The sequence below is a fragment of the Sander lucioperca genome, chromosome 11, assembly GCF_008315115.2.
Source record: "Sander lucioperca isolate FBNREF2018 chromosome 11, SLUC_FBN_1.2, whole genome shotgun sequence".
Classification (NCBI taxonomy): Eukaryota; Metazoa; Chordata; class Actinopteri; order Perciformes; family Percidae; genus Sander; species Sander lucioperca.
This window is the reverse complement of record NC_050183.1, coordinates 14,620,590-14,644,570: the sequence shown is the minus strand read 5'-3', so window position 1 is coordinate 14,644,570 and position 23,981 is coordinate 14,620,590. Positions and strand designations below refer to the sequence as shown.

General features: G+C 42.3%; 1 protein-coding gene and 1 long non-coding RNA gene across 11 annotated transcripts in view; one reads left to right on the top strand and one right to left on the bottom strand.

Moving 5' to 3' along the window:
• The first annotated feature begins 3,304 nt into the window (after positions 1-3,304).
• On the top strand, positions 3,305-10,556 carry LOC116054878. The gene is made up of 3 exons (XR_004106171.2): positions 3,305-3,446; positions 7,064-7,068; positions 10,546-10,556. It is a non-coding gene; the product is annotated as an uncharacterized LOC116054878 (long non-coding RNA).
• LOC116054874 (phosphodiesterase 4D interacting protein) overlaps positions 6,025-23,981 on the bottom strand; it is a 152,815-nt gene continuing 134,858 nt past the window's right edge. For 2 of the 10 annotated variants that reach the window (XM_036007021.1, XM_036007013.1), the window contains 14 exons: positions 22,611-22,820; positions 18,270-18,539; positions 17,361-17,492; positions 16,695-16,814; positions 16,341-16,497; positions 15,861-15,985; positions 15,576-15,713; positions 14,268-14,360; positions 12,925-13,112; positions 12,245-12,376; positions 10,741-10,879; positions 10,371-10,417; positions 7,479-7,617; positions 6,025-6,405 (listed from right to left, as the gene is read on the bottom strand). In XM_036007021.1, the coding sequence (XP_035862914.1) occupies positions 6,233-6,405; positions 7,479-7,617; positions 10,371-10,417; positions 10,741-10,879; positions 12,245-12,376; positions 12,925-13,112; positions 14,268-14,360; positions 15,576-15,713; positions 15,861-15,985; positions 16,341-16,497; positions 16,695-16,814; positions 17,361-17,492; positions 18,270-18,539; positions 22,611-22,820 (2,063 nt within the window). In that variant the 3' untranslated portion in view covers positions 6,025-6,232. The remainder of the gene's footprint in view (positions 6,406-7,478; positions 7,618-10,370; positions 10,418-10,740; positions 10,880-12,244; positions 12,377-12,924; positions 13,113-14,267; positions 14,361-15,575; positions 15,714-15,860; positions 15,986-16,340; positions 16,498-16,694; positions 16,815-17,360; positions 17,493-18,269; positions 18,540-22,610; positions 22,821-23,981) is intronic. The other 8 variants (XM_036007015.1, XM_036007014.1, XM_031306590.2 and 5 more) reach the window with 8 other exon arrangements.

Genomic DNA, 23,981 nt, shown 5'->3' with positions numbered 1-23,981 from the left:
GATAAAGTTCCCTTGGCCTTTGGAATTAAAATACCCCCACATCATCACATCCCCTTCACCATACCCCCACATCATCACATCCCCTTCACCATACCCCCACATCATCACATACCCTTCACCATACCCCCACATCATCACATACCCTTCACCATACCCCCACATCATCACATCCCCTTCACCATACCCCCACATCATCACATACCCTTCACCATACCCCCACATCATCACATAGCCTTCACCATACCCCCACATCATCACATAGCCTTCACCATACCCCCACATCATCACATAGCCTTCACCATACCCCCACATCATCACATCCCCTTCACCATACCCCCACATCATCACATCCCCTTCACCATACCTAGAGATTGGCATGGTTTTATTTCAGTTAGCCTAATAGCTGGTTTGATTTGCATTGATATGGATCTTATCTCAGTTATGTATAATTATGGCCCCTGTATTTTAAGGAAGAACATTTATTTATTTACAATACATTATTCATTCACAAAACAAATTGGTGTCCTTAAAAGGTCGGATTTTTCCTCATTTCCTTAATTAAGGCATTAAGATCAATTTCATGGGTATGAATACTTATGAGCAGCACTGTGTGTGTATATATATATATATATATATATATATATATATATCAGTCCTTCCAGAAAAAGGATTTTTTTTGTGATTGTTGCGGGCAAATATTCCTTGATTATGTGGCACGTTTTCTTAAAAAATGCGATGGAATATGCGGGATATTTATGCAATTTTATGCGATGAAATTGCAGGAACTTGCAAAAATTGCGGTTTCATCATGGCTTCATCGCGGGGTTTGCAGCTTGTCGATGATGTTCACGTCGCGTAATTACGTCACTTCATAACGTTCCCATAGCAACAGGGGAAAATGGCTGCTCTTGTGTGAAGTAGCAACATTTTTCAACTTTCTGCTAAGATATATGTGACTTTTTTGCAATGAAATCATGCAAGCCCCACATATTTTGCGCAGAAATCGGCAATTTATGCGGCGAAGGTGCGGCGTATTTGAAAAAATGCGGCCCCGCATAAATATGCAGACTTTGGCTATAGATATAGATATATACTTATATCTATATATATATATATACTTATATCTATCTATATATCTATATATATATCTATATATCTATCTATCTATATATATATATATATATATATAAGTATATATATCTATATCTATAGATATATATATATAGACCAAGCGTCCGTATTTTACGAGATGGGAGTGAGAATCTGTTGGTATTATTGCATGTCTTATATAGCCTTCTCACTTACAGTTTGGTCGACATAAAGCCCCAACAAAGTAACTTAGCCATCAAAGAAAAAAAGCGAAAAAAAACGTTGGAAAAGGGCGCCAAAAAAAATCTAAAAAAAGGGACAAAAACGTTGAAAAAATATAAGCACCGAAAGCATCGGCAAAAGTGACAAAAAAGAAAAAGTGTTAAAACATCGAAAAAGCTACAAACAAGGAATATATTATGAACCTAAATCTGCGAGGGGCCGGATTTGGCCCGCGTCCTCGAGTTTGACACATGTTCCCTAAAGTATGGTTCTGCTTTTTGCTTGTGGGCTTTATTTTACTTCCAGAGAAACAAAAATAAAAAATAAAAAGTGTATAGTATCGAAGAAAGACACCAAACAAGATAGACAATATTTTGTCCCCTTTTTGTTTTAATTAAAAAGGTTCTTTTCTTTTACCCCAAAACATTTTTAATAAAGAGAACATGCATAAAAATACAGCTGGTTTCTGTCAAACAGCAACAAAACATCTTGCATTGATGTTACACACTCGCTTTAATATGTACATACATGAGATGTGGTTCCCAACACCACACACACACACACACACACACTAAGAAAGACACTATAAGTTTGACCTTTGACCTGTGGGGAATTACACACGCACACAAATCTCTAAACTTGATTAGTTTACTCCTGATTTGACAACATACAAGTTGTTCACTTTGGTTGATCATATTGCTTTTATAAATACATAATTACAGTGCTCTTTTAAGCTGTTACTTTGCCTTTTTTTTTCACACACTGTATATAAAAGTGAGTGGGGCCGTTAAAACTGCTTCAAGTTGATTGTCACATAACAAAAAAGTACATTTGTTTGAATCAATTCAGCTTCGGAGCTAAAACAAGATGACATGGCACTTTAATATCCAAACCTAAAACATCAACAGAAAAAGCAATCACGGTAGGCTATTATTGCACGGTAACCCAAAGAATTGCATATTTCAGTAAAAGTATCAGAGGGCATTGAAGCCACAGTTCATGCACAGAAAGAAACAGCTATCGTACTATACAGGGAAATCAAGAAAAATAAAAAAATAAATAAAAAGAAATATAATTTGAAGAAGCCATCGTAAAACACCCAATCTCAGAAAAGTTCATTTGCACAGTGAGCGTCACAAACCCTGCAAACGTTTTAAAGGAATTTATCTTTACATACAGACGTCTCTCCCTTGTCGATTGATTTTTTTTAAAAACTGATTGTCATCGTGAGGGAAATTCAAATATACTGAAATTCACAAATTTAGCAAAGAAAAGCAAAAAAAAAAAACACCAAAGGGATATAAAAAAACAGAAAAAAGTATGGTCCATTTTTTCCGGTTACAAAAATGAAATGTCATCTTTCTTGGACCTTGGACTATAAAATACATTTTCTTTTATGGGACAGGTTACTGAAGGCATCCCATAATAAACGGCGGAGCAGCTCACATGTTTGTCTTTATTAACACTGGTTTAATAAGATGCTGCAAAATACACCAGCTTCATCAGAAGGCCTTTCAACACTGCAGGTCAGTGTCTCAGCAGGAAAACAAACTGGGTTGGACCCATAATTATTTATTAAATATCGACTTAGATATCGAGAACTGACGCCATATTTAACCCTTGTGTTGTCCTCGGGTCTAATGCTGCGTTCCAGACACAATTTTTAGCCCGTAAGTTACGAAGTCAAGTCACGACTCACGACTTGGTAGTGTTCCAGGCAAAGTCAGGACAAGCTAACGTTAACGTCAGCTAGCGGCTACCTGATGTTGACGTTAGCTAGCGCTAGCTGATACTAGCGATTTCTAGTCTGCAACATATTTTGGGCTTCATTTAATAAACATAACCTGTAGTAGTACACAATCGTATGTGTATTGTTTTGATTACAATGTGCAGAATTACTTTACGTTGTCTATTTATGTTTATTTATTTCTGTTTCTCACCGTTAATCACCGGCGTCTGTACAGCATCAACAGTGGTCGCCATTGTTGTTTGTGTGTGTGACGTCAAAAACTGTAACTGGGAGTACAACGATCTGGTACGAGTTATCTGGTAGTAAGTTACGGGTTTGACTGTTGTTCCAGGGCGCTTTCACGTGTAGAAGGTTGTGAAAACACGAGTTACGGATTGCCTGGAACGTGCCAAAATTTGACCCATTTTCATTTTTTTTTCTATCAGAAATATGAGTTTCTTACAACCAAATTGCCTCAAAATAACTTGGATGCATGTACGTTGTACTGTATGGGTTCCATACAACGTTCTTCCACGGTGAAATTAATTAATGATTACTTCCACTGAATTTTGGGTATTGGAAATTTTTTTTTTAAATGGTTTTAATACAGTATCCTGAGCAAACTTTAAGATAAACCAGTCTGTGATTCACTCAACATCCTCTAATCTTAACTATTAGTCAAAATAATTCATAATTTCGGCATTTTTTCAAACTCAAAAATGAGGTATAATGTAATTTAAGTTAGGTTTATTGACCATGAATTTAAAAGAGCGTTGAAAAGAGGGACAGAAACATTTAAAGATAGTGTTAAAAGCATAAAAAAGCGCCAAAAACGTCAAAAAAGTGCCACAAAATGTTTTTAAATTTTGACCCGAAAGGACAACAAGTTAGCTGTTGACAGGCAGACAACACGAGGGTTAACAGTCTTACTCCGGAGTTTGAGCGCGATGAGCAAAAAAAATCCTATTTTATTTGTGAGTAAATGCAAAAGATCATCATCTACCAGCTATTTCACCAAACTTTCCCATAATGTTATCAGTAATTGGCCATTTTAATGACCATTTTTGTACAATTAGGACAAAACAGAAACACATCTACTGTACTGCACCGTCACTGCACCGAGTATGGCTTTGTTTCCCCGAGCTGCTCAAACGACATGCAACTATTCTACACGAGAAAACTACAAACATGAGGCTGAGAGGAAGCACTTTGCAGTTTTTTTTTTTTTAAAAGCCCCTTTCCTGCTGGCATGGCGTGGAGTTTTGCTTCTTGAATCCCTGCTGAAGTGCGGAGATGAAGTTGGCTTCTGATTTACGAGTTAAGGGTTGATATTCGCTCTTATGTGGCTGTTATGATTGTCAGAGACTAGATATCACATTAAAGGTGCTCTAAGTAACGTTGCGCGTTTTTTTAGGCTACAACATTTTTTGTCACATACAGCAAACATCTCCTCACTATCCACTAGCTGCCTGTCCCCTGAACACACTGTAAAAAAGGCTGTCTCTGTAGACAGCCCAGGCTCCACAAACAGCAACAAAAACAAACTGCGCCAACCTGCACCACCAAACATAAACAGTCTTCCAGTCTTCCAGTCAATAACCGACAAGAAGGATTTGGGGTTGGGGGGTTAGTGCGCAGAAGCACGGAAGGGAGGGAGAGGGGGCGGGATGAGGAGGAGGGAGGGGCGAGCTAGCCTCAGTTTTGTTTGACAATACTTCGAACGTCAACAAGAAGTGACGTCACCCAACATCGCTTAGAGCACCTTTAAGGGTTAGGAAAAAAACAAGGAAATGTCACTGCAAGGGCGGAGCCAGACCTTGTAAACATTTGGGGCTCAGCTCAGACCTGGGGGGGGAGGATCCGGGAGCATGCCCACTTTACGGCGGCCAATAAAATGCCTAAAATCTGTACATCATTTAGGAAAAAACATGACAGTTGTCAAAAGAATCATCCTGTTTTGTATCTAATTGTTCTCCAACTGTCTTTATCATTTTGAAACCAAAACACAACAAATGTTGAGGATGAATCATATTACACTGGTGTTTCTTTCTCTAAGTTAAATAGTGTCGGTAGGCTAGGAATTTGGCATTACTAATCTTGAATCATATTTTTTAATAGAGTTCACAGAATCAAGAGCCGATATTTCCCCAGTAACAGAACTTTTGCTCCACTGACTTTCCGGTCCAGTCCAGTCAGAGAGACTGAGGGACAATGACATACTACTACTTTAAGAATCATCAGACCTGGACTCAACGGTTGCTAAGAGCCCCAAAACTGTTTCAAATCTGTTTTCATATTTGTAGAATTTAGATTTTATCTGTGAAAATGAAAAAAAGGCTTAAAGCCAAAGTTGTGAATCATAAACTGACTCCAGCCAAACTAGGGATGCACCGAATCCAGATTTTTGGGGTTCTGCCAAATACCGAATCCACTGGTTAAGATTCTGCCAAATCCGAAACCGAATACTGAATCCTCCTCCCATCCTCAGTCCATTAACACAGTGAACACATTAATGAAGTGAACAATGTCCACAGCAGTGTATTTTTCATTTTATTTACCTGAAGTTGCTGCATTTCGGCTGCTGTCTGTAGATTCCTTCATGCACAACTTGTATTCTTTCAGATGTTTCATACCAGATGTTGTAACAGCGTTGATGTTGTGTATAGTTTAGGGTCCTCGCCACCACCAGACAAATCAGCATTGCAGATTGAACATGTAGCTGGACTTGAATGGCCTTCTTTTGACTGAAAGTACTGCCAAACTACACTTTTTCTGCTCACCAGTTCCATTTTCACTTTCTCACAGCCTACTGCATTGAACGCTCCACCTACGTAAACACCTTCCCGTAATCAACGGCGCCGTCATTACGTCGACCAGCGTAGCGCGCGTAGTGCAAGCGTAGGGTTCGGTTCGGTGGAAACCGAACCCCGTCAAAAAGCCCAATATTTGGCCAAATCCTGGATTCGGTGCATCCCTAAGCCAAACTCAGTCTGGTCTCATATAAATGAGAGGTGGCCTCAACCAATCATAAAACAATCACAATCATTCATCATTCATAAAGTATTATGAACCTGCAGGACTCTAACAACACACTCCGACAGACAGATGGCACGCAACTGAAAGGTTTCTCCAGACAATAAGAGAGACAGAATCTCCATCATTTTCCATCAGTTTGAACAATTAAATGATGCACTACAGGAAGGCTGACTGCAGGGGGCGCTGGAGCTGAGCCCATCCCGGGACAGCAGAGGAAGAGGAGAAGGAGGAGGAGGAGGAGGAGGAGGAGGAGGAGGAGGAAGTCCGAGGCTTCATGACACTCCAACCAGGAGAGAAGGCGAGCTCACAGAAACCTCCTGTGTTTTCACCTTCAAACACAAAAGGAGGAGAGTTTTACATTGCGGTATTTCTGCACAACTTGCTGAGTGTCTGGGCAGAAAAATCTTTCATAAAACATTCTCTCAAATTAGTAATAACAAAGATACTTTATAACAAAAGATAGCGCGCTTCAAGCAGCGCTAAGGCCTCCTGCAAACTGCCTGCATGGCGTGAGCATGGCGTGAGCGTGGCGTTTCTGTTGCGTGTCAGTTGCGTGGCGGCTGCGTGGCGATTTCTATGTCTTTACACACCAGAAACATGTCTGATGTGGCACTGCTAGCCTTGTCTCTACACATATATGTTTCCCATTTATTTACTGCACTCTAGCAGTAGTATACTTCATGTTAAACATAAATATATACTGATCTGATTACAGCAAAGACAACGTCGGCAGTATTGACGGCAAAATAGGCTACAGAATATTTCGTTCTGTATTGACAGGTGCTATATTTGAAAATTGATAATTATTTATTATAATTTTTTAAAATTACATTTATATCTACATTTATGTCAAAACTTAGAGACTTTCAAACATCACAATGTCATTTATTAAATGTATTTGTGTCATAATGACTCAAAATGAATGCTTGTGTGTCGCGTGAAAAATAGGCGTCGGTCCTATTTCTAGCACGAGCGCGTTTTCGGCAGGCAGCGTGCAAGCTTTAACGTGTTAACATGGGAGCCAAAATAAAAACGGACACGCCACGCAGACAGTGTGCAGGAGCCCTTATGGTATGAAACAGTATACACACTTCCTGTCTTCTAAATGGGCGTGTCTGTTGTCATAATGTGTGTACTATCATCTGTTTGCTCGTACATGTACATCCCTGCGTGTGAGGGTTAGTAGAGCAAGACACAGAAAACAGGGACAGGAATATAAAAAAAACATGTCTCCATAGCAACACTAGTGGTCACGCACACGTGGAAGGGTCATCTCTGAAACAGCTACATGCAAAACTGTTTTTAATACGAGGGTTTTCACTCAATCGTTTCATCAAAAAAGCAAGCGGCTTCATGTTAAAAAGGACAGTAAACGGAGCACAGCAAAGCCAGGGGAGCGTACCTTTACCAGGCCAGGGGTGTGAGGGAGAAGAGGAGGGTGAGAAAGAGGAAGAAGAGGGGGAGGGAAAAGAGGAGGATGAGGGGGAAGGGGAGGGGGAGGAAGAGGCATGGCGGAGGGAGGAAATCCTGAGCTGGTTCTCCTGAGGAGTCTCAGCAGGAGTCAGAGGAAAGAGAAAGAGCAGGAGAGAGGTGAGAGGCTGGTACACTTCCACTGATCCAGTTCTGATTAGCTGAGTCAGTGGTTCCCAAAGTGGGGTTAGGGGAACCCCCATAGACAATAAAAATAATAGCCGTAGACTTGCAACGGAGACCAGTGAAGTCTATTAGAAGCTCTTTTCCGGTGATGGCTGAGCGTTACTGCGCAGCTGCAAACTGAGCTTGACGACGTAAATGTGATGTGAGCAATCTGTCTGAAAGTTGGAAGTCTTCTGGTAGCTGTGCCAAGAGAAATCTCAATCATTCCCAATCTAAGAGACGGAGAGCGTAGGTATATGTAAGGAGATAACATAGACACAGGCTAATTATTGATCACTAAAATGATAGTTAACATTAGTAATTAAACTTAAACAGCTAATGGAAGTCCAAACTGCCTGAGAGCTTCTCCTGTACTATACGGTAATTCCTCTACTATGAGACAGTAAGTCTCGTGGTTATGACCCAATCGTTAGCCTATTTTTATAAAAACGTCTGCTACGGAGCCATAACGTGAGATACAAGGTAATGGAGCCTTTTATACATTGTCGTGTTTCTTTAGAAATAAACAATGGACAAATAAAGTCTTTAAACGCTTTAGATGTAAAGTTATTCGCTGTCAAAGTGACGTCAAAATGAATGGCAGTCAATGGAATGCTAACGGGAGCTGATGGCTTGTTAGCAACAAAATGGCTCCATAGAAGCTACGCTTTGCGGAGACTGGCTTACCCCCTTGGGAACCCCAGGGGTCCTTTATGGCAGTATTTCTCAAATGGGGGTACATGTCCCCCTAGGGGTACTTTGGAGGACTGCAGGGGTACGTGTCCCCCTAGGGGTACTTTGGAGGACTGCAGGGGTACATGTCCCCCTAGGGGTACTTTGGAGGACTGCAGGGGTACGTGTCCCCCTAGGGGTACTTTGGAGGACTGCAGGGGGTACGTGACATTTGTTGCAAAATGTTTTTCAGTTACAAGGCTATAGTTACTTCTACTGTCTTTTTTTCTCCAAGTTTGTCACTTTTTTTTAAGTCTGTCACCCTTTATGTTGCTTGTTTTGACCTACCTTTCTTCCTTACTTTTTTCTACTGTCTTTTTTTCTTCGAAGTTCTTATCTCTTATTTGAATTTTTTGTCACTTCTGTCGCCCTAGTGTTGCCTTCCTTCTTTCTACTGTGTTTATTTTCAAAGTTTTTGTTTCTATTTTCGACTTCCTTCTTTCTGCCGTCTTTTTGAGATCGCCGCTTTTGAGCTAAATTGAAAGTTGAAAACACTTCATTTTCTGCATTCTGGTGAATTTCTTTCGCAACAACTTGTGCCTTTTCTGCATCAAGTTAAGGTGCAAATGTCTTTATTTATGTAAAGGAAATTATAATAGTTTTTTGTGGGGGTTACACTGGCCAGTTTTGAGTAGCCCCCCCCACCCACCACTGTAAATTCCGCCTATAAACACAATGACCAAATGTCTGACTCTTCTGGTCTCAGTTTCATACACCTTCTGTAACCGGCAATTTCCACAGGATGCGGAACGTCTGCGGACCGGCTCCGCTGCGGAACGGCTGCGTGCTCCGCCGTCCGTCAATACCCACTAGGTCCGGATTTGTCAAGGGGGTAAGCCTCTCCTCGGACCACGAACCTCCTATGGCGCCATTTTAATGCTACAAAGCGATCACCCCCCCGTTAGCATTCCACTGACTGCCATTCATTTTGGCGCCACTTTGACAGAGAATAACTTTACATCTAAAGCGTTATAATATAATATTAATATATAATATATATATAATAATATAATATATAATAATATAATTAGCCTGTGTCTATGTTATCTCCTTACATATACCTACGCTCTCCGTCTCTGCTAGATTGGGAATGATTGAGATTTCTCTTGGCACAGCTACCAGAAGACTTCCAACTTTCAGACACGTTGCTCACGGCACATTTACGTCGTCTCTCTCAGTTGGAGGCTGCTCAGTAACGCTCAGCGCTCACTGGAAAAGTGCTTCTAACGGCCTTCACTGGTCTCCGTCCAGAGCAACGGGATCTGTTGGTCCATTCTTATATACAGTCTATGGGATTTGTTGCCGCATGGCTGCGGCCATGACTGACAGCTGTAGTCACGAGGACCCACGAGATCTCGCAAATTCACGTAGAATAGAACCACAAAACCAACAACAGTTTGTTTCTATTCAGAGGAGTAGAGGGGAAACTACTCTGTGCTGTGTTTTCAAGGTGTAGTGCAGGGAAATATGATCCGCCGTGAGCACGGTATATTTTATTTTGAAAATTAACCGGATTTTTATTTTGTCCCGCACTCGTTCAGCATCAGCCGTGTGCTGAATTGCTGCGGAGCTCTCCGGCGTCCGGCAACAATAGAAGCTCTGCGTATCTGCTGGGACGGAGTAGGGACGCAGACGTTCCGCAGTCAGTGGAAATACACACATTGACTTTAATGGAAACCTAATGACTCCTTCGACGTTCCGCAGACGTTCCGCATCCAGTGGAAATTGCCGGTAAGAAAACATAAAAGCAAAAAATCCTATCGGACTGGGGTGAAATCTTATCAAATGGGGGCCGCGGGGTGTACGTTGAGTTTAATGGTCCTTCACGTGAAGAGGTTTGGGAACCACTGATCTAAGTTATTCTCTCCTGCTAGGAATAAAAGCTTTTATTATGCTGAAAACCGCAATGAAAGATGTAGGAACTCACCTGTAAGTTTGTCTTTGCTTTACTCAACACGTCCCGTGTTCTCGACACTGTAAACACACACACACGCACACGCACGCACACACACACACACACACACACACACACACACACACACACACACACACACACACACACACACACACACACACACACACACGCACACACACACATCCAGATTAATTAACAGTGAAATCAATCGGTAGTTGCAGCCCTAATCTGTTGAGGTTACATAAGGACAGTCAGCTTTGTAAAAAGCTTGTAAAAAGAATTCCAGGATTTCTTTTATGTTTTGATATGATGATGAAAAACAATATGATAAAAGATGGTTTTATATGATCTTGAAGAAAGAGTGGGAAGATGAGTGACTAACGTTGGTTGACTATAAAGTGCTCCATGCTATCTTTGGTGCGGTTGGAGCTCTTGACTCTCTCCATGGCGTCCTTGAGAGCCTGCTCTTGCTCTGAGAGCCTCAGACGGAGAGAGACGACCTCACCCCTCAGAGACGGATCCTGTAGACACACACACACACACACACACACACACACACACACACACACACACACACACACACACACACACACAGGAAATGTTTAGCGTCTGTCTCCACTAGGGCTGTTGGAACAAATTCCGAACGTCAAATATAATTTGAATAGTAAAAAAATACTATTTGAATGCTGAAATTACTATTCAAATGTCATTTTTTTAAAAATATGTTGGCTAACGTTAGCTAATCTCCCTCTTCTCACCTTGGCCTACCCGCATGTGAAAACAAAATGCTATTGTCATGTCACGTCTGATGAAAAATACATTTTCGGCGTTGTGATGTCTTAACATCACGGAGCACGTAACATTAGTACAGGGGGAGTGACAGGCTGTGGCTGGAAATCGGAAGAAGGATGGGAAACAGCTTTAACATGACATTAAAATCGACATCCACCGAGCCAAAATGGTTATGTTATCATTAGTTAGTTAGCTCGTTCTTGTTTCCTAACTACGTCGCGAGTTATAGGAGCTTAGGGGCTTCACGTGGAGACAGCTAAAGTTAGTGTGAGATGTCTCGTTTACAACCGTACGTACGGACAGACGGATTAATGGCAGGACATATGGATGGACGGGCGGACAACCCAAAAACATGCTCCCGGCTATTGATATCACCGGCACGGAACCATAAAAATAAAAAAGGCAGCTCTGATTTCACTGGCAGGAGCAAAGGAGGATCAAAGAAGGCTTTAAAAACTCCTCGGCTCCTTCTTATGCTGTGTGTCCGTTGTCAGCGTCATTTCACTGCTTCCCATTCATTTCTATGGGAGCAGCCGTGCAATGCATTCTGGTAGAGTCGCGGGGAGTTTGGAGAAGCGGGGCGTCGAGTTGCTCTCTCCTCATTTGCATAAAGTTGAATCCAGACAACTTTATGCCAATGAGGAGCGGCCGGCTCGGCTCGCTGCCTCTCAAAAGCTGACGAAAATCTTTTAAACTGACCTTTGCTGATCTGAAATAAATGAATGAATGAATTCAGCAACTGCACGGCCTATTTCTCGCTTAAAATGTTTTCAGAAACACGTTTCGGTGAAGTATTTTAGTAAAATGCGAGATCATATTTCCGAACGAGCCACCATTACGGTCGATTTTGAAATTCGGCAGCAGCCAGACCCACGTGACACGTTCGTCCAATCAGCTGCAGCCATCGCGGTTGTAGGAGGGTATCGCTTGCTTTCTTTGCTTGTCAGTGGTCATTGAAGAGCAACTGATGGCAAGCCCACTAGCGTGCAATGCTGGGAAGCGGGGCGATCTCTTTCTGTGAAAACAACGCGTATATGGACGTGTACCGTTACATCCAGTCAGATTCTGTAACACCGTGAGGCGCCGGTCCTGACCTGTTTGGTTTCCTCGTAGTTTGGCAGAGCTGCTCTCCAGAACATCCGGAGCAGCGAGTCGGCCTCCTCCAGGATCTGTTGCAGGCTTTTGGTGTCAGACAGCAGCTTCCTGAAGGATCCCGAGCCTGAAGGCTGAAACACAAAACACAAAATGTTTCAGTAATAATTCACCTATGAAGTACTTAGGCTGTCCCCGACTAAAGAAATTCTTAGTAGACTCGTTTATTCAATCAACAGATCTGTAAAACTTAATTTCTCCACAAAGAATCATGCCAAAACTCCAATTTAAATCCTGTTTTTACCAGAGATGCTCTTATAAGTTCTTGAAAAGTCTTTGCTCTAAAGTATTGAGGCAGTGTGGGCAGCGATCCAATACATTATGTAGGGTTGCAGTTCATTAATATTTCAGTAGAGATTTTATTTTCCCCAAGGTCTATTTTATAATTCAATGATGTCATATTCCACACTGTTGTTTCTTGTAAAAGGGTTGTCAGACAATCAACATCTCCAGCCTCTCAGAAGTCTCAATACGAAATGTATTACAATGAAAAATGTATTTCAAAATGTCTTTTTGTTCAGGGTGCTATAGTGGTAATATACAGATTTGCACGTGGACTAATTTGTACCCAAACAAAACTCATGTCTATAATGATAATTTAAAGCCGGGCTTTAAAGCTCACCTGATGAAGGCTGAACTCCTGTGGGCCACTCAGGGAATATAGGGCGGTCTCCATCTTGCGGAGGAGAGCGCCGCCCTGCAGGATCTGCTGCTGCAGAGCCTTGAAGTCATCAATGTGGCCCACTGCATGGCCGCCATGACGGTTGGCGAATGAGCCGTCTGGGGCTTGAGCCTGCAGGGTGGAGGCTGCTGGGAAGAAAAACAAGAGAATTATGAACAAGGGGCGACATAGAGACACATGGGGCCCTATTTTAACGATCTAAGCGCACGGCGTGACCAGGTTTTTGTTGGTCAATGGCTCGATCACTTCCCGCTGCCTCAAGATAGCAATACGCCAAGAATGCACCTGAACACACCTCCCTGTAAGACCAGCACGCCCATGGGCGCACAGATGGGCGCAGGTGCGTTTGCTATTTAAACGACGTGGGCGCTGGACGGGAAATTGACAACTGCGTCGGTCTTAAACTAGCAAAGACACTTGCATCGGGCTTTGCGCTGCGCTGCGATGTGATATATGGAGGTAAGAACATGCAATAATGGAGTATAAGTGTGCTACGTTTACATGCACACTAATATTTTACTATTATTCGTGATTTAAACAGCATATTTTGTTTAGATATTTTGAAGGCCTTTATCCCGAATTTAGCATTTTCCGAGTAGGACATATATGTCGGTATTATTCTGGTTTTAGGAGCATTCTTTGTACATGTATGCGGCACATTCTGCATCTCAATCAGGGTTTTTACTGCAGTTTGTGACAGTTTACGGCCTCTTGCCTGTTTAGGGCTCACGGTCAGCTCTGTGCATTGCTATGGTTGCTGGACACAAACCAACCAGCCGACAGTTTGCAGGGCTGCGGTAGAGATGCACGGCCAAAAGAAAAAAAGGAGAAACACAGCTACTTTTAAACATTATAAAAGACTTAGGTATGAACAGGTTTTTGGATATGCACACACATCTAAACGCCGACCTTTTCAAGAAGCTGCCGGTTAAAGGAATGAAAGAGGAAGGCTGTGTTCGCACGGTCCAACAAGTCGTCAACCGGTGAAAAACTTTGAAAAAGTCCTATTTTGCACACCTGCATGTAACCAGGAATATAAGTGGAATATTAATTTTCATTATTCATGTAAAAGGCTTATTCAGGTTATTGTCTTTTTTTGAATAATGGCAAAATCTGGAATAATATGTGCATTTAAACGTAGTCATTGGAATAAAAAGATATGTTAATGAACACCAAAAAGGTAGTCAGATATCAGGAGGTAAAGGAGATGGACTGGGATGCTGTCATAAGTAAAGATGAACTGTGTACTCAGTCTATCTGAGTGTTGAACGGGAGCTTCTCACCTCCGGTTTCTGCTGCATGTTTCTGCGCAGCATGAAGAGGAGAGGAAGGACTGACGAGTCCGGTGTCTCTCACAGGCGGGGACGGGACGCTTTCTGTGGAGGAAGATTTCCATCAGAGCTGAACTCGGATTCTTAAAGCGTAACTTTCGCCAAAATACAACCTAGTGGCTTTAGGTGAATGTACCCGAGTCAAACTTTCGTTTAAAAGCATAACTAGGACGGAAGCGCCACTTTTAAAAGTTACCATATTTTCGTTGGGTCAGATGGCCTTTTGAATGGGAGTGCTAGGGGCACTACACTGATCGCATCAAAATCACTATTTTTAAAGGTCCCATTGAATGAAAAATTCACTTTATGAGGTTTTTCAACATTAATATGAGTTCCCCCAGCCTGCCTATGATCCCCCAGTAGCTAGAAATGGCGATAGATGTAAACTGAGCCCTGGGAATCCTGCTCTGTCTTTGAAAAAAAGTAAGCTCAAATGGGCCGATCTGGAATCTTCTCCTTATGTCGAATGCCAATGAACGGACTCCATAGGAGGAAATGTCATTCTTATATGAGGCTCCTTTTTCAACTACAAGGTCAATATTGTTTTTCACTAACGACAAAACAACGAATTATCCGTGCATTTATATGGAACTAAGCTTTAGGAGCTTTCCATCTTTACTCTCCTCCCTGTTACGTTGCATTCAGAGATCGACTCTTTTTGACTGGAAAGATGGCGGCGAGCGGAAAAACCAACAGCTACAGTGAGTTGTTGAAAACCTTTCTTTTTAGTAAACTCTGGGTACACAAACAATGTTCTCAATACTGGAGTTTGTATGTAGAGCCCCTGGTGATACTTGGAGCAAAGTCTGATGTTGTGTCGAGCCTTCTTAGTGTTTTAAAAATAGCTATTTTGATGTGATCATAGTAGTTGCCCCTAGCACTCCCATTCAAAAGGCCATTTGACCGAAAAACAAGAATACGGTCAATCTTAAAAGTGGTGATTCCGTCCTAAATATGCTTTTAAACGAATGTTTGACTGGGTACGTTCACAAAAAGACCCTAGGTTGCATTTAGGCGAGAGTTACGCTTTAATATGACCTGGAATCTTTCTCTGTTATTGAGCTCCAAAAGAATCAAGAGTAATTTTCGCAAGAGGCTGTCAGATGGGCTGGGACGATTATGCTTTTGTCCTGAATTGGATTCTTTCACTATACATGGGTGCCCGATTCGATTTGTATTGCGTTGCTCATTTATTGCGATTCGCAAAATGAAATCAAGATGCATACCCCCACCCCCACCCCTACTGTCGGACATGCTGACCGTTGAAGAGCTGTCTCCTGGATGGAGGCTGTGTGTCGGCCTGTCCGCTCAGCTGCTGCTCCAGCTGAACGTGCAGCTCTCTGGGGTCAAAGGGTGCAGCGCTGTGTCCAAGTTTGGCTTCTTTACTGGCCTGACCTGCTTGGAAACACACGGACACAAAGGAGTTATACAGAAGGATTTTTTGCAGATGCCGGGGCTCTGTACAAAAAAAACAAAAAAAAGTTCGTATAGAAACTAAATAAATGTTCCAGATGTCTCTGGGAGTTTATGTAGAAACCTGTTTACCTGCGTGTGTGTTTGCGGTGACTCCACACGCTTGGCGCTGCACCTGCAGCTCACACTGAAGAGAGAGGACCAGACTGCGGCTCTCACAGAGCTGCTGCTGGACCACGCTCACCTCATGCTGCAGTCTATGAAAAAACACACACACACGACATTTTTATATATTAAGCAACTGTTAATTGTAATAAAAAAAAAAAAAAAAAAGCTAATTTGCACTTCCTTACTTTTCAAAAAATGTCCTTACCCACCAAGTTGTAAACTGGTCATCACAAAGTACATGAACACACACATATTAATATCTGGCTGCATGTGCGCATTAAATATTCAAATATTATTTGAATATAAAAAAATGAAATTCAAATGGTGTTATAGAGAAAGATTGACAGCTCTAGCGTCCACACACACACAGAGGAAATGTTTAGTGTCTGTCTCCACACACACACACACACACACACACACACACACACACACACACACACACACCTGTTGATGGCTTCCTGGTTCTTCTGTCTGTCCTGTTTCAGCTGCGTAATTTCGAGCCTGCGAGCTTCAGTCTCTGTTTGCAGCTTCCTGCTTTGCTCCGCCCACCTCTCTGCCTCTAGCTCCGCCTTCTTCAGATGCTCCGCCTCCTTGGTTCCCTCTGCAGGGAACACAGGACATCACACTTTTTACACTGTTACATTACATGACAGCACAGAAGTTATTTTGACCCTGAATCGAACCAAAACTGTTGATGGCTTCTGTCTGTTTGCAGACAGAAAAAGCTCTGAATCTGCTGAACACAACTGGATATTTTCTCTGCAGGTTCAGGCTCCGGTGTTGAGCATCCGACTGTACCTCTGGCCGCCTGCTTCAGCTGGCTCTGCAGACTGACGTTCTCCTCCTTCAGAAGTCTGATCTCACTGGAGAGCTGGCCGGCCGAGTCCAGACCCTGGATGTAGATGTTAGTAGGAGCACCTGGAGAGGACAGGGAGACGTCAACCAGCTCACGTTTAGCATGTGTGTGCGTTAATGAAATCTCTATAGTCAAAGTGTTTACCGACTAGATATTTTCCTACCAAACTACATATCCGTTTCTAGCTTTCTAACCCATTAACAGCTTCTTTCAAGGAAATTATTAGAGAAATTCCAAAGAAAATCCACATGGAACTAAGAGACTTGTAAAACGAAACTGCCCGTGTTATTGTGTGTGTGCATGTGTGCATGTGTGCGTGTGTGCGTGTGTGCGTGTGTGCGCGCGTGTGCATGTGTTTGAGTGTGTGTGTCTGTGTGTGTGTATGTGTTTGTGTGTGTGTGTGCATGTGTGTGTGTGAGCATGTGCGTGCGTGCGTGCTTGTGTGCGTATGTGTGTGTGCTTGTGTGTGTCTGTGTGCTTGTGTTTGCATGTGCGTGCATGTGTGTGCGTGTGCTTGCGTGCACGTCTGTGTGTGCGTGCGTCAAGTGTATATGTGTGTGTGTGTGTGTGTGCGTGTGTGTGTGTGTGTGCGTGCGTGCATGCGTCACCTTTCTCAGTGGCGGTGCGAGCCAGTCTCTCCTCCAGCTGCTGTCGGAGGCGGTCGTTGGTCTGGATGGAGTCCTCCAGTCTCTGTCTCAGACTCCTGATCTCTCTCAGATGCTCCTTCATCAGGTCTGAACCTACAGAAACACAAGTCATCCTCTGCTGTTACAGACTGCTGTTCTTTGCAACAATACCAAATACAAAAACCAACGCAAGTACTAAAGGACCAAATCAGTGTTGTTGCACATTTGGTTTGCATTAAGCACTACTAGCCAGTCAGAAGCAGAGTATGAGGGCGTGCCCTGACAGTACCTAGGTAAGGACTACTAGCCAGTCAGAAGCAGAGTATGAGGGCGTGCCCTGACAGTACCTAGGTAAGGACTACTAGCCAGTCAGAAGCAGAGTATGAGGGCGTGCCCTGCTAGCAGCTAGGTTAGCATTATAACGTGTGTTCCAAAGTGACCACGTTTGTCTCTGAAGTAAAGGCTGGACTACAATAGAGCTGTTTGGAGCAGTTTGTGAACAGTGTTTTCTGGTAAGTCCCTTTGGGGTGGACTTTGGGCTTTTTCACTTTGTAAACCTATAACATGCACAAAAAAGATATATGACACAATAAAGGAAAGGGAAAAAGCCAAAAAGCATAATATGAGCACTTTAAGAATGAACTGTAATCTGTCAAAGTAATCATGTTTTCTTTTCAAAGTAGTATTACTGTTTTCTGATGAAATGTAATGCCGCAAAAAGTGTATATTTAAAAAAAAAATGTTTGGACTGCAGAAACAAGTAGGAATACTGAAACATAAACAACAAAGAGAATCTAAGCTCAAAGGTCCACTTATTCGTTTTTAGAGCTTTCATCTGCATCTCACGCTCTTCACTGCAGGAAACAGAGCTGGATGTAACTGAGCGTGTACCTGTGTTGCTGGTGCCTGATTGGTACCCCGAGGATCCCGAAGACAGGTCAGCTCCGAGTCTCACTGCCCGGTTACCGTAGCTCATATCCCACAATGCACTGCTCTCCAGCAGACTAGCCCCGGCTTTCAATGCGGAGCTGGCGTCCAGGCCGCTGCTGAAAGGTGACGGCTGGTATCCGTGGTAGGAGAGAGGCGGGAAGGCAGAGGAGTCGGGCTGCTGCTGGGTGAACGGGAAACCCTGGAGAGGTTTGGACTGGGGAGTGGAAAACCCTGGAGACGAAGATACATTTAAATGAAGTAAGTAAATACAATTAAATATCAGTTAATAAAGGAAAGGAACACTGCACTGCAAAGTCTGAAAGACACTTAACCCTTGTGTCGTCTTCCCGTTGACCGTGAACTTGTGTTCCTAGCGGGTCAAAATTGAAAATTAACTTTCTTTGGCGCTTTTTCCGACATTTTTGTCATTTTTTTATAAACGTTTTTGTCACTTTTTTCAACACTTTTTTAAATGTATGGTCAATTAACCTAACTTACATGACATTATACCAAATTTATGAGTTAAAAAAAATTATAAATTATTTTTACTATTAGTTAAAGGTGCAGTAGGTGAGACTTATAAAACTAACTTTCTGTCATATTTGCTGAAACTGACCCTATGTTCCAGTAGAACTACATGAAGCAGGTCATTTAAAATAAATCCAGCTCCTCTGGCTCCACCTACAGCCTGTAGTGAGATTTACAAAAATCTACCGCTCCCTGTTCAGATACACCAATCAGGGCCAGGGGGGGGTGTCTAACTGCGTGTCAATCACTGCTCATGCACACGCATTCATTCTGCCGTGTGGGGGGAGGGGCTTAGGAGACCGTTTTGGGCTTTAGCGGAAAAGGGGGGGAGGGACTGAGAAGTTGTCGATGTTCAAATTGTTTGGCTAAGTCCTGGATCTTCACAATCCTACCTACAGCACCTTTAAGATCAGACGATGTTGAGTGGATCACAGACTGTCAAAGTCTAGTCAGGATACGGTTTTGAAACCATTTAAACATTATTTTAAATGCTATAAAATTGAATAAAACACCCAAAAAAATAATCAGTAGTTTTTTTTAAATGTTGTATGTTATTTTTGGGAAATTTGGTTCAAAGAAACCTAGATTTCTGATGACTTTAAAAACGGGTTAAATTTGACCCGTGGACAACACAAGGGTTAAAAAAAGAGAGTGTGTTAGCGAGACACAAAGGAAACGGAGAGAGAGATTAAAAGACTTCTTTTGACGCAGTGAACGAGTTAGTCAGGCGGTTGAGATTCAGTCTGGTTTGCAGTTTCTCAAAGCTCCATCCCTCATTAGTGTTTAGAGATCACAGTAAATCCTTCTCAGGCTGAGTGCTCCGGGTTCATTAAGCATCAAATGAGGAGCAGTGATTTAACGAGAAAGAAAAAGAGAAGAGGAGAAGAGAAGAAAGCCGGTGTGTCTGTGTGCAGCATCATTGACATCAATAATCCTCACACTGATGCGTAGACAGCTGAGCCTGGGAGTTCCCTGAGCAGCTCCTACAGCGGCAGACTGCTGCACCCTCAGTGCTACCACAGCTCCTTCATTCCAGCAGCAGTCAGACTCTTGAATGCAACATCATAATGTAGCACTGCTAGCTGTTTCTGCAATATGAGCCATCAAGTACAAACGACGAAGTACAAATACTTCGTTACCTTACTTAAGTAGAAATGTTGGGTATCTATACTTTACTGGAGTAATTATTTTACAGCAGACTTTTTACTTCTACTCCTTACATTTTCACGCAATTATCTGTACTTTCATCTCCTTACATTTTAAAAATAGCCTTGGTACTCCTATTTCAGTTTGGCTTGTTTTCATTCCGGCTTGTCATCAAAAAAAACTATCCAGATAAATCGCGTCATCCGGTTAGAGTGAATTTGAATGTGGTTGGATGAGAAGTATAAAAAAGCTATATAACATTCCGACACCCTATTGGTTTGTACGCGATCCATCGCACCTGCACAGACCCGGTGCTAATACGGCACCGGTGCCTTAACGACCGTTATCTACCGGACCGAATAGCAACGAGGATTTCGGTGCCTTATTTAGGTGCCACTTAAATGCCTGCGCTTCTCTCTGATGCTCCGAAAACGGACGTTAGAAGGAACTGAAATATCGCCGCACGGGATGCTAGGTAACACTACACTTAGCAGCAGGTAACGTTAGCCTACCGTTAGCTTAAGGTAAAGCTTACCTGTGGCTTAGCTCTTGTCCTTAATGACATTTTTTCCCCCCTTACATTACTTTTAAACTTTAAGTAGTTCTGAAACCAGTACTTTTACACTTTTACTTGAGTAAAAAGCTTGAGTTGATACTTCAACTTCTACAGAAGATTTTTTAAACCCTAGTATCTATACTTCTACTTGAGTAATGAGTGTGAATACTTTTGACAACTCTGGCCATCACTGGACAATATTCTGCACTATACATATTTATTTATTCATTACTCTCTGTTACCTTCAACTGTGCAATATGTCATATCTATTCATCCGCACCTTACTCATCTGTATATCTGTGTATATATAGTGTCTATTTATATAAGGGTGTTTATTGTGTAAATATCTTTGTTTTATTACTATTATTATTATTATTATAACATTCTATTTTTTCTATGTCTTATAATTTATGTATATTTTTTTCTCCTATGTCTACTTAAGGTGTATTTGTGTTATTCGGATATGTGTAAATCTTTTTCTTTTGAGCTGCTGTAGCACAGAAATTTCCCCAGAAAAAGTGGGATTAATGAAGTCTATCCTCTCCTATCCACAGCTAATCCTTTTTGGATGTTCAAACATATTTCTACTGAGCAGCATCACGGATAAAAACGCTGAGTTGTTGCTCTACTTCCTATTAGAGTTAAGGTCATAAATCAACCCCTCTCACACAGAGGATCAATCTGCCTTCCTTTCTGGAGAACTTTGAACTTTGGTGCCCTCCAGTGGTAGCATCACCCAGCTTCACACTCATCTCGGTGATGCTTGAACAACATGTGCTTGATTTGGGCTCCAATTAATCCACATACATGTACAATGTTTTTAAACAATAAAAAAACACAGATCCCTTTTTCAATGCCACTGCAGCGGAGGACAGACTTTGTTTATTATGTGAGCTAGCTGAAATTAAGAATGAGAGTCATTTTTTTTGTTTTATTGCTCTGTTTACGAGGACATACGGGATGTACCACTTCTATTTATGATATTGTGGCAGACTTTATTCGCCAAGATAGGCGGAGAAGACAGAATACTTAAGCTGTAAAATGTAATGTTCTGAACCTTGCCTTGAACTGAAATTTTGGTGTCTTACAAACTTATGTGGTTTGGGCACTTTGTGCGCAAGACACGGAAATAAAGAATCAATCCATCAAATCAACCCAAACCTGTCTGAAAGCTGTTGAAGCGCGACAACTCACGTTGAAGACGCTTCTCTGAACAGCTGTCACGATGGGTCCAAGCGCTGATGCCATGCCAACTCAAGGGTACGGAAAATTAGGGTCGTTTTTTAAATTGTTAAATACTGTCAGACTGTCTGCTTCCATTGCAAGACAGTATGCACAAGGAAGCTTCACAGGATTCTCTGTCCTGTCAGATTTCACCTTTATTCTGTCTTAATTCTGTCATTTAGTTGTTTTTCTTCGACTCTATTGTCTAACTTACTGTGAATGTGCTAATTGCACTGATCTGCCTTGCACTGTACTCATATTTAACCCCTAAAATCTCAGTCTATTGACCGATATTGCACTATTCCTTCCCTCTCTTTTGTATATTTTTTTGTAAAATTGTAAATTCTATTGTATTGTTATACTGTACACTACTTTCTTTATATTCTTACCGTCAACTCTGTTTTTATTCTTAATATGTTAAGTGTTGTACTTTGAGAGTCAAATTCCTTGTTTGTCTACACAAACCTGGCCAATAAAGCTGATTCTGATTCTGATTCTGATTCTGAAATCTACGAAGAAAGATATGTGTAATGACTCTGGAAGTTTAAACTTTTAAAGTGGAGTAGCTGGGGAAGACTAAAGACTAAAGAAAGTCGACTAAGACCAAAACAAGGCAAGCCTGGAAGACAACTCGATTTAGGATGTTGGCTAGAAAATCTTCACCATCTACTCTAGTGTGTGAGTGCAGAATAAATGATTACGCTGTTCCCCTAAAGTTTCCTGACAAACGACGGCTTGACATTGTGCTTGCATGCTGCAGAGCGTTATCGAACGTCAAACACACGATTAGTTTACACACACACACTTCCCATACACACACTCATGCATGTGCGGCCGGACCGACGCACTTTCATTGTCTCCCAGCTGCCTTTGTAACATCTGCAGCTCCTGATGCACCTCAGCCAGGGAGAACCCCACTCCCCGGTTGCTTGGGTAACGGGTTTGCAGGGTTGGGGGGTGAGGATGGAAGGGCAGAGGTGCCCTCTTGGGGGAGGAGGAGGAGGAGGGGGAGGAGAGGGGAGGGTCGAAGAGGGTAGAGGGGAAGACTGAGGTTGGAGCTGCGAGGAGAGGAAGAGAATCCAAAGCACAAGAATGAAAGAGAGAAAAAGAGAAACACAGCAGCAGCGCAGATGTGTGTGGTGAAGGTGTAATAATGCAACACATAACTAAAGTCCGATTCGCACGGGACTATATTACCATGGGACCTGATGTGGTAATCACCCCCTCACGTCTGTGTTTCGTGTGGCGCGTTCCCACGGGATAAGCAAAGTCTGTATTTTAATGGAATTTACTGACATCATTCTGTGCATATGATGTCAAGGCTTCGTCAAAACATTCCTTTATATTTGCCAACGCAGGCAATACAACAAGTCTACTAAACCATACGATGATATGGGTTGTTCAATCCTACCCTCTAATACCACACACAGAAGCGTTAGTTAAATTAGCGCCCCTAACGGTGGCAGGAAATACGACCTTATATCTAAACCAGAGAATGTAACGGCCGCAGTTTTAAACATGTTATCAAAATTGTGAAACGGTCACAGTTAGACTTTAGGCAGAAAAACTCCTTGGTTATGTTTAGGCACCAACACTAGTTGGTACACAAGTTAAGTTTAGAAAAAGATTGCGGTTTGGGTTGAAATGAGATGCTACTTTATTTCCGGTGACGAAGAACGGGACGCAGCTCCATTTGTTCCAACAAACAGTGAGTTTGTGCGAATCACTGTTTACTTTTATTTTCAAACGGGACATGAACCCTGGTCTCCTGGGTGAAAGTCCTGTGTTTGTTTGACCCATTGACTTTGAACTTGCCTCCTTACAGAGTTACGCAAAGTTACGAAATCCCACCATGGCCACGCTTAGACCCGCCCTACGAAGCAGCTTGATTGGTTGGGGTTAGGATAGCCGATTGGTTGGGGTTAGGCATTGCCCTCGAGTGGTTAAGGTTAGGATAGCCGATTGGTCAGGGGATAGGACCTGTACAAATCGGGTTACGTTACCTTGCGTAAGCATGTACGCCTGGCCAATAGTAGTGATTGAAGGGCGGGTCTTGGCGTGGCCATAGTGGGATTCATAATATCGCTACCAGGACATTTGGCACTCTTATACTTCCTCACCTTACCTCCTGCTTTGCTCCCATCACAACGACTACGGCCACTAGAGGGTGCAGCCACTAGAAACGTAAATATAGGTTGTATTTTCTGCTTGAACAAATT